General features: G+C 38.5%; 1 protein-coding gene across 12 annotated transcripts in view; it reads right to left on the bottom strand.

Moving 5' to 3' along the window:
• LOC101713368 (zinc finger protein 33B) overlaps positions 1-15,721 on the bottom strand; it is a 40,727-nt gene that overhangs the window by 14,599 nt on the left and 10,407 nt on the right. For 9 of the 12 annotated variants that reach the window (XR_015451136.1, XR_001182891.3, XR_015451137.1 and 6 more), the window contains exon 5: positions 6,259-6,363. Coding sequence is in view for 9 of the 12 variants with exons in the window: in XM_013069004.3 (XP_012924458.1) it covers positions 6,259-6,363 (105 nt within the window). In the remaining 3 variants the exon portion in view is untranslated. Of the gene's footprint in view, positions 1-698; positions 6,364-15,721 lie in introns of those variants that run through there. The other 3 variants (XM_087210757.1, XM_087210756.1, XM_004874080.4) reach the window with 3 other exon arrangements.

The following is a 15,721-nucleotide window of genomic DNA, read 5'->3' as shown; positions in this document are numbered from 1 at the left end:
CTGGTATTGTGACAGTTATTCCGCTAAGAATACCTATTTCTGGGCCGGGGATTTAGCTCAGTGATTCCACTGCCTGCCTCACAAGCACAAGGTCCCAAGTTCAATCCCTGGTACCAGAAAAAAAAAAAAGAATACCTATTTCCCATTCACAACGATGTTACATTCTACTGTGCACATAAAGGCCACACACATTTCACATAATTTACCATGTGAGCAGATAGGTCCTATGCAGGTTATGGAGATTTCTCATATGCATTTAATGCTCTTTCTAGGTTATTCGATTACCTATGCATTTTAAAGTTTCCTACTCAAATGGATATTAGGGTTAGGGTTACAGAAAGAATGTGTTTAAGAGAAGAAACATAATCCTGTTGCAACTGAGACTCAAGATTGATTACTGTTCTGTAACCTAATTAGGTTATATCTTTACTGATGGTTACTCAAACCTACAAGCAGTAAAACTTGATAGGACTGGCCAGAGACTTAGCTCAGTTGTGCCACTGGCTGCCTCACAAGTGCAAGGTCCTGAGTTTGATTCCCAGTACCAAAAAAAAAAAAAAAGTATTGTCAAAGGCACATGGGAATGTTCTGTACTTTTACCCCATCCTATTAAGTTTTTAAAGTTTTACATTCCAGAACATTGAGCTATAAAACACTATTTATATTTCCAAAGAAAATCATGCCATCACATCCAAAGACAACTTGTAATATTAGATTTAATTAAAAATTCAATTTATAGTTAATAAACATATACATTTCTCAGTATAAATTCTGCAATATCCAGTTTGTATTTTTCATTAAAACAACTGAAAGTATCTATAAAACTTCATACTTTTCTGAGATCGTATAGATCAGGCTGGCCTTGAACTATGTAATCCAGGTTGTCCTTGAATTCATGGCGATCCTCCTGCCTCAGCCTCCCAAGTGCTAAGATTATGCGTATGTAACACCATGCCTGGCTCTTCATAATCAATCTTCTTAATCTTAACAAAGGATGTCCTATACTTGTAGGAGAACAGTCCTCCAAAGCCTAGCCAAAGCAATGCTGTCTTGTAGTGGCTGCTGTTTAGCTGTCCAGAGGGCTCTCACTAGGTCCTGAGGTTGTGGGCAGACTGCAACACAGCAAGGTCACCCAGCACTGTGGCTTGACAGTGCATGCTGAGACCTGTGGAGTTCCCAATGAGGTGGCAATAGAGTACAAATAATTTTTCCAAGGACACGTGTTCTTTGCTTTTACTTTTTGCTGTTTATCTTAGAGCCCTATAAAACCAGTAGCTTAGCAAAAGGTGGGGAGTGTGCAATTTCAGTAATGCTACAGCCCATAAATTTTCCATTTCTCTGTAGGTAATCCATAGTAAACTCACTTATTTGCAAAACTGAACTTGTCCAGGGCCAGGGATTTGGCTCATTGGCACTGCACCTGCCTCATAAGCACAAGGTCTTAAGTTCAATCCCTGGTACCAAAAAAACCCCAACAAACAGGGCCAGGGATTTAGCTCCGTGGTTTCGCCACCTGCTGCGCAAGCACAAGGACCCGAGTTCGATCTCCAGCACTAAAAATAAATAAATAAATAAAAACCCCAACAAACAAAAACTGAGTTTGTCCAAGTCATTCTTTGGACTGTCAATGCCCTCTCAAATCATTAGCACATGTTTCTTTTACATTGCTCTGGGAAATTCATGCAACATCTGAAGCCTGATCCAGCAGATCCAAAGATGAGTCAGGGAAGGGTATCCATGGGGGAAATGCTAAGGGAACTGTCTTTTGCACGTATATGGGGTAGCACACCTCCTAAATGAGTCTAGTCCACACCTGATGGACTAGAGAATATATCACAATTTCTGAGGGTCTGTATGGGATGGGATTGCAATAGAACAGTAGCCAGTGTTTCAAGACCCCTGCTATGGGTGGTAAGACATGCTACTGACACTGAGATATCTGCCCAAAGGCAAATCCTGGATGGTCATCTGCCTCTGTGTGGGGAATACCATGTGAGTATGGGGATAGCTTGAAACTATCCCAAAATTATGGGAAATAATGTCATTTGCTAATGAAAATGCAAAATGCAGTATGATTTAAGTAGAAAAAAAAGCTGTGTAAGATCTCAGATGCCCCAAAGTGGCAACTCCTCACAGCAGCAGGCCTGAGCTCCAATCACAGGCCTGTGTCAAGCATGCACAAGAAAAAGAGAACTGGGATAAACCAGTTAAGGTATTAGAGCTGGGGATGATGGAGGGCCTGGCCTCCATGAGCTAACCTCATGAAATAGCCTGTGCCAATGGATGTAAAGTAACTAATGGTGTTTTGAGGAGTCTTGGGGGTATGGATATAGTTTATATCCCACCTTGCTCAACTTGCCTGCCTATTACTTAACTGTGAAAAAGGGTGACCACAGGGAATCGGGAAAAAAGGGCTCAAGAGGATTCTGAGCAAGTTAAGATACTTGTAAGGCAGGCTAAATAGTTGTGTATCCCAGTAACTCAATGCCTGTATGTTTTAGGAGTTAGGGGCTCTGAGAGCTACAACTGGGGGTCATGGCAGAAATAACTGAAACAGACAGTTCCAATAGGATTCCACCCCAATCATGGAAAGGGGCAGAACCCAGATAAAGTATACGACACTGGAGCAGCAACTGCTGGCCATATGTAAAGTCCTACAGCAGGTGGAGTCTATCACTGGATCTTGTTCAGTGATAGTAAAGAGAGCATATCCAGTGAAGGGCTGGGAATAAAGGCCAGGTGGTCAACCCCTTTCTAGGGTGGCATAATATCAGAATTTACAAAAGTGGCACACACACTTGGGCAGTGTGTAATCCTATCTGCTACCCGAGTGACAAATGTCATGCAGGCAATACTAGAGTTGGTATCCTTCCAAGCTATGGAACTGTTTCCAGTGACTGAGCCAACAGTGAGGCTCAATAAGGGTCTAGAAAGGACACTGCCCATTCCTGAAGGTATTTACTACACCAATGGCACCAGTAGGGGCGCAAAATTGGAATGGGCAGCAGTGGTGATACGGGTGCAGACACCATTTGGGAAAGGGAAAGGCAGCCAATGGGCTGATCTAAAAGTGGTATGGATGGTGGTCGTGCATAAAGAATGGACTCTAAATGACTGCACAGATTGCTGGGTAGTCTTCACAGGACTGGTCCTATGAATGACACAATGGGAAAGGGAGCACCAGCAAGTGCTTGGTAAGCCATTATAGAGAAAACGAACATGGAAGGTGGTGTTTCAACACAATGAATTTTGACAGGCTGACTGGTGCCCATGGAGGCACCTGTGCTCACAATGGCACCATGTGCCAGATAATGAGGCTACAGTAACAGATGCTTTAAGCCACTTACAAGCACACACTCCTGATATAGACCATTTAGATGTCTATGAGGCTTGTGCTAAGTACTCTACCTGGGAACATGTATTTGTGTTGTTCTAGGAGTGTACTGCCATAGTCCAGACTGTTGCTGTGAAATAACAGCTGGTGTTCAGCTCACAGTCAAGTAAGATATCTCTCCCTCCAAGTTCAGGAGACATCACTGAGGTGGCAGCAAAAGAATATAAAAGCTTGCCGGGGATTTAGATCAGTGGTTCTGCTGCCTGCCTCGAAAGTGCAAGGTCCTGAGTTCGATCCCCAGTACCAAAAAAGAAAAAAAGAATATAAGAGCCAGAGGAATGGGTGAATAGGGAAAAAAGGCCTCCAAACCCTAGCCAAAACAACTCCATCTTGCAGTAAGCCACTATTTGGCTTTCCAGTGGGCTCTTGCCAGGGGTTAAGGCTGTGTATCAGGCTGCAGTAGAGAAAAGTAACTCAGCACTGTGTCTTAACAGTATTTGCTAAGAGCAGTGGAGTTCCCAAAAAGGATGAGTCGGAACACAGTACAGATAACTCTTCCCAAGGACACATCATTTGCTTCTATTTTTACCTGTTTACTTTAGAGTCCTATAAAACAAGTAGCTTAGCAGAGGGAGAATGGCAACTTTGGTAGTGCTACAGCTCATAAATCATCCACCATGCTGTAAATAAGCTAAAATAACCTCATTTGCCTAAATGAAATTGTCCACGTCATTCTTTGGACTGTCAGTGCCCTCTCAATCTGTAGGAAGATGCCTCTTCTACTTTGCTCTGGAAAATTAACAACACATAACATAGACCATGGGTTTATCTTGTCATTACTCTATAACTTAACACCATGGATGAAGATTATTCAATATTTGTCAACAGAACTTTCTTCAGTGTGAATACTCTGAAGTATAATGAAGTGGCTGACTGGTGAACAAATATAATAGTTCATTCACAAGACTTTTCTCCTGTGTGTGTCCTCTGATGTACAATAAGGTTCGATTTTTGAGAGAAAGTTTTCTTACATATGTCACATTCATAGGGCTTCTCCCCTGTGTGTGATCTCTGATGTTTAGCAAGGTCTGACTTACGGTAAAAGATTTTCCCACATTCATTACACTGACAGGATTTCTCTCCTGTGTGAGCCCTGTGGTGTACTGTGAGGGATGATTTGTGACTGAAGGATTTCCCACATTCATTACATGCATAAGGTTTCTCCCCTGTGTGTTTCCTCTGATGTAAAACAAGTCCTGACTTCACACAGAAGGATTTTCCACATTCATTACATTTATAGGGCTTTTCTTCTGTATGGGTTCTCTGATGCACAATTAGAGCTGACTTATGGCAGAAAGCTTTTCCACATTCAGTACATTGATACGGTTTCTCCCCTATGTGAATTCTCTGATGCTGAGTGAGCTGTGACTTTTGGCAGAAAGTTTTCCCACATTCACTGCATTCATAGGGTTTCTCTCCAGTGTGTGTTCTATTATGCTTAGTTAGGTATGATTTATTGTAAAAGATTTTTCCACATTCCTGACATTCATAGGGTCTCTCTCCAGTGTGTGTTCTATAATGTTGAGAGAGGGTTGACTTATGGCTAAAGAATTTCCCACATTCAGGACATGCAAAGGGCTTCTCCCCTGAGTGACTTCTCTGATGTACTGTGAGGTCCGACTTTAAGCAGAAAGTTTTCTCACATTCATAACATTTGTAAGGTTTCAATCCTGTATGAATTATCTGGTGCCTGGTGAGTACTGATTTGTGGTAGAAAGTTTTCCCACATGCATTACACGCATAGGGTTTATCCCCTATGTGAGTTCTCTGATGCTGTGTAAGATGTGACTTTTGACAAAAGGATTTCCCACATTCAGGACATTCAAAGGGTTTCTCACCTGTGTGTGTTCTCTGATGGACGGTAAGGTGTGAATTCATACAAAAGGACTTCCCACATTCATAACATTCATAGGGTTTTAGCCCTGTGTGTGTTCTCTGATGTTTGGTGAGGTCTGATTTCTGGTAAAAAGTTTTCCCACATGCAGTACACTGATAGGGTTTCTCCCCTGTATGTGTTCTCTGGTGTAAAGTGAGGGCTGATTGATGGCCAAAGGCTTTCCTGCAGTGACTGCATTCAAAGGGTTTCTCCCCAGTGTGTGATCTATTATGTTTAATGAGGTTTGACTTCTCCCAGAAAGTTTTACCACATACATTACATGGAAAGGGTTTCTCACCTGTGTGTACTCTGTGATGTCGAGTGAGGTGTGATTTCTCCCAGAAAGCTTTCCCACATTCATTACACTCAAAGTGCTTCTCTCCTTTATGAGTTTTCTGAAGTTGGGAGAGACATAACTTCCTCCTGAAGTCACTCCCACTTTCACTATATCTCATATGTACCCCATCATGTTTGAAAGGGGTAGACGTCCCACAGTAGGATTTCTCATCATTGTTCTCACAGTGATTCTCTTTTGAGGGAGATACCTCAGAGAACAAAATGAATGAGCCATCACTGAAAGTTCTGCATGCATTGTATTCACAGTCATTTTCTTCTGTGTTCTCTTCTCTCTTGTGTGTACTGACTAATGTCTTTTCAAGGAAGGTTTCATGACATTCACTGTATTCAAGTGTTTTGTCTAAAGTTTCAATGTCTTCAGGATGAATGGGATCCTCTTGATGACCAAAAGAACTCTTATGTTTTAAACATTCACTTTTCTCTCTAGTATGAGTTTTCTCATGTTGGATTTCGAGTAGTAATTTTCCACAGGCATTCAATTCATCTGGCTTTTTTCCTAAGTAATTTTTTCTACTAATAAACAATTCTGAAATATTTTTGAAACTCATTCCATATGAGTCACAGTGACAGAGTATTTTCCTGGAAGGAAAAGAATTTATGTCCAAGTCAAATGGTTTCCCTATTACATTACCTTGTTCTTTAGTCAGCATTGTGTTATTGATGAATACAATTCCCCAAAAATGTTTAGGTTGGTTTTCTTGGCTTCTCTCCTTCAGGTGATCAGTTTTCCAAAATTCTAAAAATAAGAAAAACTAATCTTACTATAGGAATATTAACACATTTCTCATGAAAGAAAATATCTCCACAGATGCTCTACATTGTAGTTGTCTGTGGTTTTTTTGTTCCATTTCTAGAGATGAAAATAAAACTAAGTATATAGTTTTCTCTATTCCATGGGTTTGAAGTGGGAAAAAAACCCCCACAAACACAGAGCCTTGATATAATGGAAAAAGGGAGAAGAATCTGGCTTTAGAACACATACTTTTGTTTTCAGTGTATGAATAACCTGAATCTCTCCATGTAGCCTCCTAAAAACTGTGATAACTGATAGACATTAGGCCAACACATAACATTACCTGTAACAGGGCCAGGGATTTATAGCTCAGTGGCACAGCACCTGCCTTGCAAGCACAAGGTCCTGAGTTCAATCCCCAGTACTAAAAAAAAAAAACCATTACCTGGAATAACCTGTGACTAGTATAACTAGAAGAAGAAAAAAGACTAGAAAATTCAAATCACTACTATATAAGGAAAGTTTTGTTTTCATTAATATTCATTTGAAAATACTTTCTAATTTCCTCTTTATTGACTTATTTTATAACTAAGAATGTTGTTTACTTTCATAAAATTACCCTTGAATAGACTATAAATTCACTGTTTTGTGTTTTTACTTTTTGAGATAAGCTGATGGGGAGGAGTAGATCACAAATGCCAATTAGGTCACTTTGGTTATTTAGTGTTGCTCAAGTCTACTTTATTTTTGCTACTTTTCTATTTCTTATTCTACCAATTACGGGGAGAAGGATGGAGAAAACTCTGATCATAATTGTGAACACATTACTCCTTTCAGTTTTATCAGATTTTGATTGCTACATTTTTGAAAAAATGTTATTAGTGTAAGTTTATGTTCTCTTGATAAATTGATCTCTACCAATCTTTTAAAATCTCTGGCTAAAAGATTAAAACTAAACCCATACCTATCACCATGCACTAAACTAAGATCAAAGTGGATTGAAGATCTAAATATTAAGACAGAAACACTAAACTTGCTGGAAGATAACTTACGTAGAACTTTTGAAGACACTGGCATAGGAAAAGACTTTATGAACAAAACCTCAGTAGCACGGGAACTAGCACAAAGAATCAACAAGTGGGATCTCATCGTATTAAAAAGCTTCTGCACTGCAAGAGAAACCACCAACAGAGCTAACAGACAACCTACAATATGGGAAAAAAATTTTAGCAGCTGATCTCAGACAAAGGACTACTATCTAGAATATATAAAGAACTGAAAAAAATCAGACCCCCCAAATTTAAAGACTCAATTCAAAAACGGGCATCTGAAATGAACAGACATTTCTTAGACTAAGAAGTAAAAGGAGCAAATAAACATATGAAAAAATGTTCAACATCACTGGTCATTCGAGAGATGCAGATGAAAACAACACTGAGATTCCACCTCACCCCAGAAAGTATGGCTGCTATCAAGAAATCAACCCATAACAAATGCTGGCAGGGGTATGGGGAGAAAGGAACCCTTCTCCATTGTTGGTGGGAGTGCAGACTAGTGCAACCCCTGTGGAAATCAGTATGGAGATACCTCAAAGAACTAGGGCTAGACGTCCCATTTGACCCAGCTATTCCCCTGTTGGGTATCTTCCCAAAAGAATTAAAAGAATCATACCACAGCGATATATGTGTACCCATGTTTATATCAGCACAGTTTGTAATAGCTAAAACTTGGAAACAGCCCAAGTGCCCATCAACTGGAAACTGGATAAAGAAGATGTGGGGTTTTTTTAAATGAAATAGAGTACTACTCAGCCATAAAGAATGAGAAACTAGAGACATTTATAGCTAAATGGGTGCATATTGAGGCCATACTCTTAAGTGAAATAGGACACACGTGTGTAAATACCAAATAGTTTCTCTAGTGTGATAAACTGAAAGCGTAAATAAGGACTAAAATGATTAAAACAAATAATTGATAATTTGAAATAGGAAGAAAAGGTCCAAAGATGTAGGGGTGGTGGGAGGGGAAGGGGAAAGGAAGGAAGGGAAAGGAAAAATTATGAGAAAAGAAAAAAAATGGAAAAGAAGTTTATGTAAATAGGGAAGGGTGGAGGGGTGAAGGGTGCACAGGTAATGGGGGAAAAATAAGAACCAAGATACATCACGTACAGGTACAAACAGCCAAAAATAAATGTAAACATACTGTATACCTAAAATGCACCAATAAAAGTATTTAAGGAAAAAAAAAATCTCTGGCCAGTAAAATTCTTGGCTCTAAAATCTACTTCATCTGATTAACAGCACTGCAGCCTTCTACTAATTTTTCCAGTGGTTCTCTTTTTCCATCTTTTTATGTTCAACCTTATAAATTAACATGTTTCTCTTATATACAATGATGATGATGATGGTGATGATAGTGGTGATAAAAAAAGACCCTAACCTTTTAAAAATTATCTCATCTGGCCTCCCTGCCTTTTAAAAGGGTTGTTTCAGACCATTTACATCTTCTGTGACTATCAAGTTGCTTGCATCTTTAGTTAGTATGCCTTTAAGTAGTAGTATATGACTTCACATATAAAACATTACAATAGCATACTTTTACTTCTCTCCTCTCAGCCTAAAACTAAAACTATCATGTATTTTAGACTAAAACTACCATGTATTCAGACTAAAACTATCATATATTTTATGTATAAAGGCCCACAATACATTTGTTGTTAATGTTATTATTCCAATGAATGGAATATATTTGTAATTTTTCTTAAAATAAAATTTTTTCAACATTTAAATTAAGAAAAAATATCTTATATGTATATCCATATAGTCATCATTTTCTTCTTGATTCCTTGGACAGATTCAGGTTTTTACGAGATAGCTAAACATTTCTTGTAGTGCAGGTCTGCTAGTGATGAAATCTTTCAGCTTTCAATATCTGAAAACTTATTTCTTCAGTTTCTGATAGCCATTTTTGCTGACTATAAAGTTTTACATTGAAAGGTGTTTCTCTTTTAAGAATCTAAATATAATGCTCTACTATCTTCTCTTTGCCTCATGTAAGGAGAAATCTGGCATTATCTTTATCTTTGTTCCTCTGTAGAACATGTCTTTTGTCTACGGCTATTTTTTTTTTTTTTTTTTGGTACCGAGGATTGAACTCGGGTCCTTGCACTTGCAAGGCAGGCGGCGGAACCACTGAGCTAAATCTCCGGCCCACTATGGCTATTTTTAAGATTTCACTTTAACAAGACTTCAAAGCATTTGGAGTATGATTCATGCACTTTAGTTTTCTTCATGCTTCTTGTGCTCAGAGTGTGTCAAATGTCTTGGATTAGTGGGTGGTGGAAATGATTTCATCACTAATCCTCTAAATATTCTTTTCTGTTCCCTGTTTCTTTTCATTTACAGACTCCAATTCCATGTGTTGGTTACCTGAAGTTCTACTATAGCCTACAGGTGGTTTACTTTTTTTTTTTTCAACCAAAAATTCATCTTTTCTTATTCATTTAGGATATTTTTTAATACTATATACTTAAAGTCACTAATATTTTCTTCTACAATGTCTAATCTACCATTAATTTTGTATTTTTCATTTCAACACTGCAGTTTGAAATTCCTGGAAATTTGATTTTCAAGTTTTTTGTCACACTAAACTTTATTTGGGCTGTGTTGTGGAATGGGGTAGTAATAACTATTTCAATGAACTGTAGGCTAATTCTAAAGTCTATGGCAATTCTGAGTCCATTCAGATATATTTATTCGACCCTTCAATAAACTCCATGTTTTCCCACATGTCCATTAATCTACTAACCTTTCAAGTGATAGAACACAATGTAAATTGTACAAATTGTTGGATGCTGGGTGCTTTGGGATTCTGGAAGTATTTTTGTGCTTTCCTATAGGATGCACTTACAGTTCCTAGAAAGTGTGATACTCTTGTATATTGCTTTTATGCTCCAATGTAGAGCAGTGTTGAGCCTAGGACACATCACGCCTCAGTCCTGAGCAAGGCCTTCGGAGCTCTCAAGCCCTCTGTGAAGTATGAATTTTCACTCTGGCTGGTGGAAAGAGTCCTTTCCTGGGCCCTGTCTGAGGGATGCCCCCTGTTTCCTCTAATACTTTTCAAAAGTTCTTTCATTAATTTCCTCACATACATGCACTGATTGGTACTTTGCTGAATATTCCAGGAGGCCAGGCACATCTATGTGCAGATAGCACCTGTGTAAACCATAAGCGATCTAAACCTCCCTGGACTCATTGTTCCTGATACTCAATGAGTGTGCAGAGCACTAAGTCTGCCGTCTCTGCTGGGTCTGTCGCCTCTGCTGCATTTACTGTCTCTGCCCTTGTGGGGCAGAGGGCTCAGGTCTTGTGTATTGTGGCTCTACCTGAGGGTGTCCTTGGTTGTGTGATGACCACTGCCTGAGATTCAAAGTCTCTTAAATCTCCTCTGACTGATCTGGCTGCCTCAAATGGGAAGTTAAATCCAGTCCCTATTATTCCTTTTTGGCTGGATATAGGAAATTGTTTCTAACAGAAATCTTCAGGTATAATTTTGTGTATTGATTCTAAAATGTAGGACTTAATATATGTTGTCTTTGCTCTTTATCTTTCCATTATAGTTTTTAAAGTATCTGCCAATGATACATTAACAATGATACATATATGTACACATAAAAAGTAAAGCAACAGGTTCCTAATCAATTTGAAATACAAAGTACATCTTAAAGGTACAGCATAAAATATAAAATTAGATCATAGGGGATGTATATATTCAACCATACAAGTTAATAGTTTTCCAAAGTGGTAGAGTTATGACATTGCACAAGAATTTCCACTGATCTTCACTATCAAAAATAAATGGTATCATATTACTTTTTTCTCTCTCCTTTTTTTTGGGGGGGGGTACTAGAGACTGAACCCAGGGCCTTTGCACAGAGCTATATCCACAGCCCTTTTTATTTATTTGATTTTCAGTTTTGCAACAGGGTCTTGCTAAGTTGCCCAGACTGGGCTCAAACTCATGATCCTCCTGCCTCAGCCTCCTAGGGTACTGAGATTATAGGCATGTGCCACCACACCCCATCACTACGTAATTCTTTTCATCCAAACTGGTATAAAGTATTAACTCTGGTCTTATGATATTTCTATATTACTAAAGAGGCTTACCATCTTTTATTGTTTCCATATCCATTTCTGTGTACTCTTCTGTGAAATGCTTGTCCATCTCTTTCAACCATTTTTTTATTGGGCTCTATTTTTTGTACTTTTTAAGAAGCCAACATTCAGAACATTTCTGAGTATCTCCTATATGCCGAGCATTGTGAAACTGTTAATTGAGCAGTAAAGAAAACAGGCAAAATCTCTGATTTCATGGAGCCTATACTTCCTGGCAAATGAGAGATATTAACAACACGTGTAAAGGTCAAATTACATTCAGTAACTGCAATTCTGAAAACTGTCCTATCTGTACCCAATGTTTTGCAATGCCAGATCTATCCCAAGATCAAATTCCAAACATGTAACCATCATGCTCTGGCCTTTCCCTGAAGTAAACCTACAACAAATCAGTGAACATGAACACAGAATAATAGATATTAAGTAATCTATAAGAACAGAGAGAAGAAAGACTGAAGAAAGCCTCAGAAATTGACCACCATTAACTCCTCCAATATATTCATAATGCAAGTACCAGGAAGAGTGGAGAAAGACTAAGGAGCTGAAAAAATGCTCAATGAAATGAATGTTTAAAAATAGGCAAACCTGGGGCTGGGGATTTAGCTCAGTGGTTTCGGCGCCTGCCTCGCAAGCACAACGTGCCGAGTTCAAACTCTGGTACCAAAAAAAAAAGGCAAACCTGGTGACAAAATTATATGCATCAAGAAAAATGCAGCTCATCCCATACAAGGGAATTTCAATAAGATTAACATCAGACTTCTTATCAGAAACAACAGTGGCGTGGGCCAGGGATTTAGCTCAGAGGTTCTGCCGCCTGACTCACAAGCAGAAGGTCCCGAGTTGGATTCCTGGTACCAAAAAAAAAAAGAAACAACAGTAGCAGCAGCTGGGGATTTAGCTCAGAGGTTCTGCCACCTGCCTCACAAGCGGAAGGTCCCAAGTTGGATTCCCGATACCAAAAGAAAAAAGAAAAAAGCTTCTGCACAGAAACAACCGTGGCAGGAGGAAATAGAATGATATATGTGGTATAATGGGAAAAAAATTTACAAAAACCTATCACAAAATAGTAAAATTGTTTTTCAAAATCAAAGGTGAAATAAATGACTCCTTGGGAAGAAAAAAAACACGAGAGAAAGAAACTCAACAATCCTTTGCTAAGGCCAGATGTGGTGGCACACACTTATAATCCCAGCACTCGGGAGGCTGAGACAGGAGGAGCGCCATGAGTTCAAAGCCAGCCTGAACTATATGGAAAGAGCCTTTTTTTTTTTCAAAAATAAATAAATAAATAATAAATTAATAAATTAGGGATGAAATTTCTTACATCACTAGTACGGAAACAAAAAATTTCTAAGTGAATGCTACAAATAATTGTATGCCACAAATTACATAACTTCTATGAGATGAAGTAGTTCCTAGAATATAATGAAACAAACTCGAGAATTAGAAAAATCTGAGAATACCTGTAATAAGTAAAAAGACTGAATTAGTAATTTAAAATTTTCTTATTTAAAAAAATAGAAACAGCTGGGTGTGGTGGCTCACACCTATAATCCCAGCACTCATGAGATAGATCAGAAGATCTGTGATCGAGGCCAGCCTGGGCCACACAATGAGTTCAAGACCAGCCTAAACTATAAAGTGAGACCCTGTCTCAAAAACAAAAAACAAAAAACAACAACAACAAAATTTTTTTTTTGGCCTTGAGATCAAACTTGGATCCTTGTACTTGTGAGGCAGGCAGCAGAACCACTGAGCTAAATCCCCCACCCCCTAAAAAATTGTTTTAAAAAATAGACCAAGTGACAAACTCCTCAGGTTCTAATGCAGCAATGGCAAACCATTTATTTATTTATTTATTCATGCTTTGTTTTTTGAGACAGGATCTCACTATGTAGGTCAGGCTGGCCTTGAACTCACTATATAGCCCAGGCTGTGATCCTTCTGCCTCAGCCTTCCAAGTACCCAGTGATGGCAAACCTTTTCAAGACTAAGCAGCCAAACTGCAATGAAAACCCACTTATTTATCACAAAGTGCCAATACTGCAATTAAACCTGAATATACTATGCTCCACTGAGGGAGTAACTTGGATTGAGTGCCAACAGAAGAGCTCTGCATGTCCACTGTGGCATGTATGCCATAGCTTTGCCACCACTGTCCTAATGGCTTCACTAGTGAATTTTACCAAACATTTAAAAAGGAATATCAAGCCAGGCATGGTGGCCCACACCTGTAATCCCAGCACTCAGGAGGCTGAGGCAGGAGAATCATTATGAGTTTGAGGTCACCCTGTCTGAGGGCTACACAGTGAGTTCAGGCCACTGTAAACTACCAAGCAAGACCCTGTCTCAAAAAACTAAACAAACGAGTATCAATTATTCCTCTAAAAAATAGAAGAGAAAGGAACATATCCCAATTCATTTGATGATCCCTATATACCCATCAAAATCTTGGGCTGGGGATTTAGCTCAGTGGTTCCGGCGCCTGCCTCACAAGCACAAGGTCCCAAGTTCGATCCCCAGTGCCAAAAAAAAAAATCAGACATGAGCAAACACAGACCATTGCATCTTATGAATACAAAGCTATATATCCTCAACAAAATACAAGCAAACTATATTGTATATAAATACATGCAAACACACAAAAGATTATGTAGCATGATCAAGTGGGATTCATGATTCATAATGGAAATGCAAAATTGGTTTAATTAAAAATCAATTAATGTAACATATAAATAGGGAAAAGACAATAATCACATGATCATCTCACTACACACAGATTAATATGCACAATACAAATACAGAATTTGACACAATCCAATATTCTTCCTTGATAAAAACAATCATCAAACTAGGAGTAGAAGTAAACGTCCTCAACTTGATGAGAGGCAGCTGTGGAAAGCCTAGAGGCAGCATCACATTAAACAATGAAAAGAAGAATGATTTCTCTCAGAGAGTAAGAACAATGTAAGAATGTCTTCTGGCCACTTAAATAAGAGACTCTAGCTAAGGGGGAAAAGGGGCATCAAGATAGTAGAAAAAGAAGCAAAACTATCTATGTTTGCAATTGGCTGGTCTTGTATACACAATCCCAATTCTTTTAAAGTCTACTGAAATATGCTTATAGTCTAGGATCTGGCCTACTTTTTTTATTTTGATGGGTACTTGAGAAAAGAATGTAGTCTTTTTCTGCTGCTGTTGTGCATTTTTCTATAGATGCTGCTTCAATCTGTTGGGTATTGGTGCTGGTGCTGTCCTATTCTAAATTTGCTATTAATGTAATGTCTAATGAGTCTATGTGATGAATTCTCCAACTATCATTAACAATTTATTTCTCCTTTCAGCTCAATCAGTTTTGAACTTTGGGGTTCTGTTGCTTACTAAGACACATTTAGGGGCCAGGGATTTAGCTCAGTGGTGCCGCTGCCTGCCTCGCAAGCACAAGGTCCTGAGTTCAATCCCTGGTACCAAAAAAAAAAAAAGACTAGGGGATGGAGCTCAGTGTGTGCCTTTCATGCAGAAGGGCCCAGGTTGAAACCCCAGCACTGCAAAAAGACACATTTAGAATCACTGTACATATATATGTTGGACTGATCCTTTTTATAGTAATCTTTTTGTCAAATAATTTTCTTTGTTCTGGAGTCTACTTTACCCGATATTAACAAAATCATTCTTACTTTGTATATCTTTTCTTATTCTTTATCAAATTATGTTGGTAACTATATTATCAGTTTCCTATCAATAAAAAAATGTTTTTGAAGTACTGAGGATTAAACCCAAGGCTTTTACACTGAGCTACACCCCCAGCACTTTTTAATTTTATTGGGACAGGGTCTAACTAAGTGACCCAGGCTGGGACTGAACTTGTGATCCTCCTGCCTCAGCTTCCCAGAGTACTGAGATTACAGGCATGTGCCACCACAACCAGCTTCAATAACATATTTTATGATCATGTTTTTTCTGTTTTATCTACTATGCCAGTGTGTATTTTACCTGATATATTTTGATCATTTACATTTAACATAAATATTACTCAGTTTTCTGTTTCTCATATCTGTTCTTTTTTCCTATTGGTTTTTTATAATCCATTGATGCATTTCAGTGTTTCTAAGTATACACTTCCTAAGGTGTTCTTAGTAATTGTTCTATGTATTAAACTGTACCTATGCAGCTGAGCACGTACACAC

This window comes from Heterocephalus glaber, unplaced genomic scaffold, assembly GCF_053883595.1.
Source record: "Heterocephalus glaber isolate CG9 unplaced genomic scaffold, H.glaber_assembly_v1.0 deba00001195, whole genome shotgun sequence".
Lineage (NCBI taxonomy): Eukaryota > Metazoa > Chordata > Mammalia > Rodentia > Bathyergidae > Heterocephalus > Heterocephalus glaber.
The sequence above is the reverse complement of the archived record's forward strand: the minus strand, read 5'-3'. Positions and strand labels throughout refer to the sequence as shown.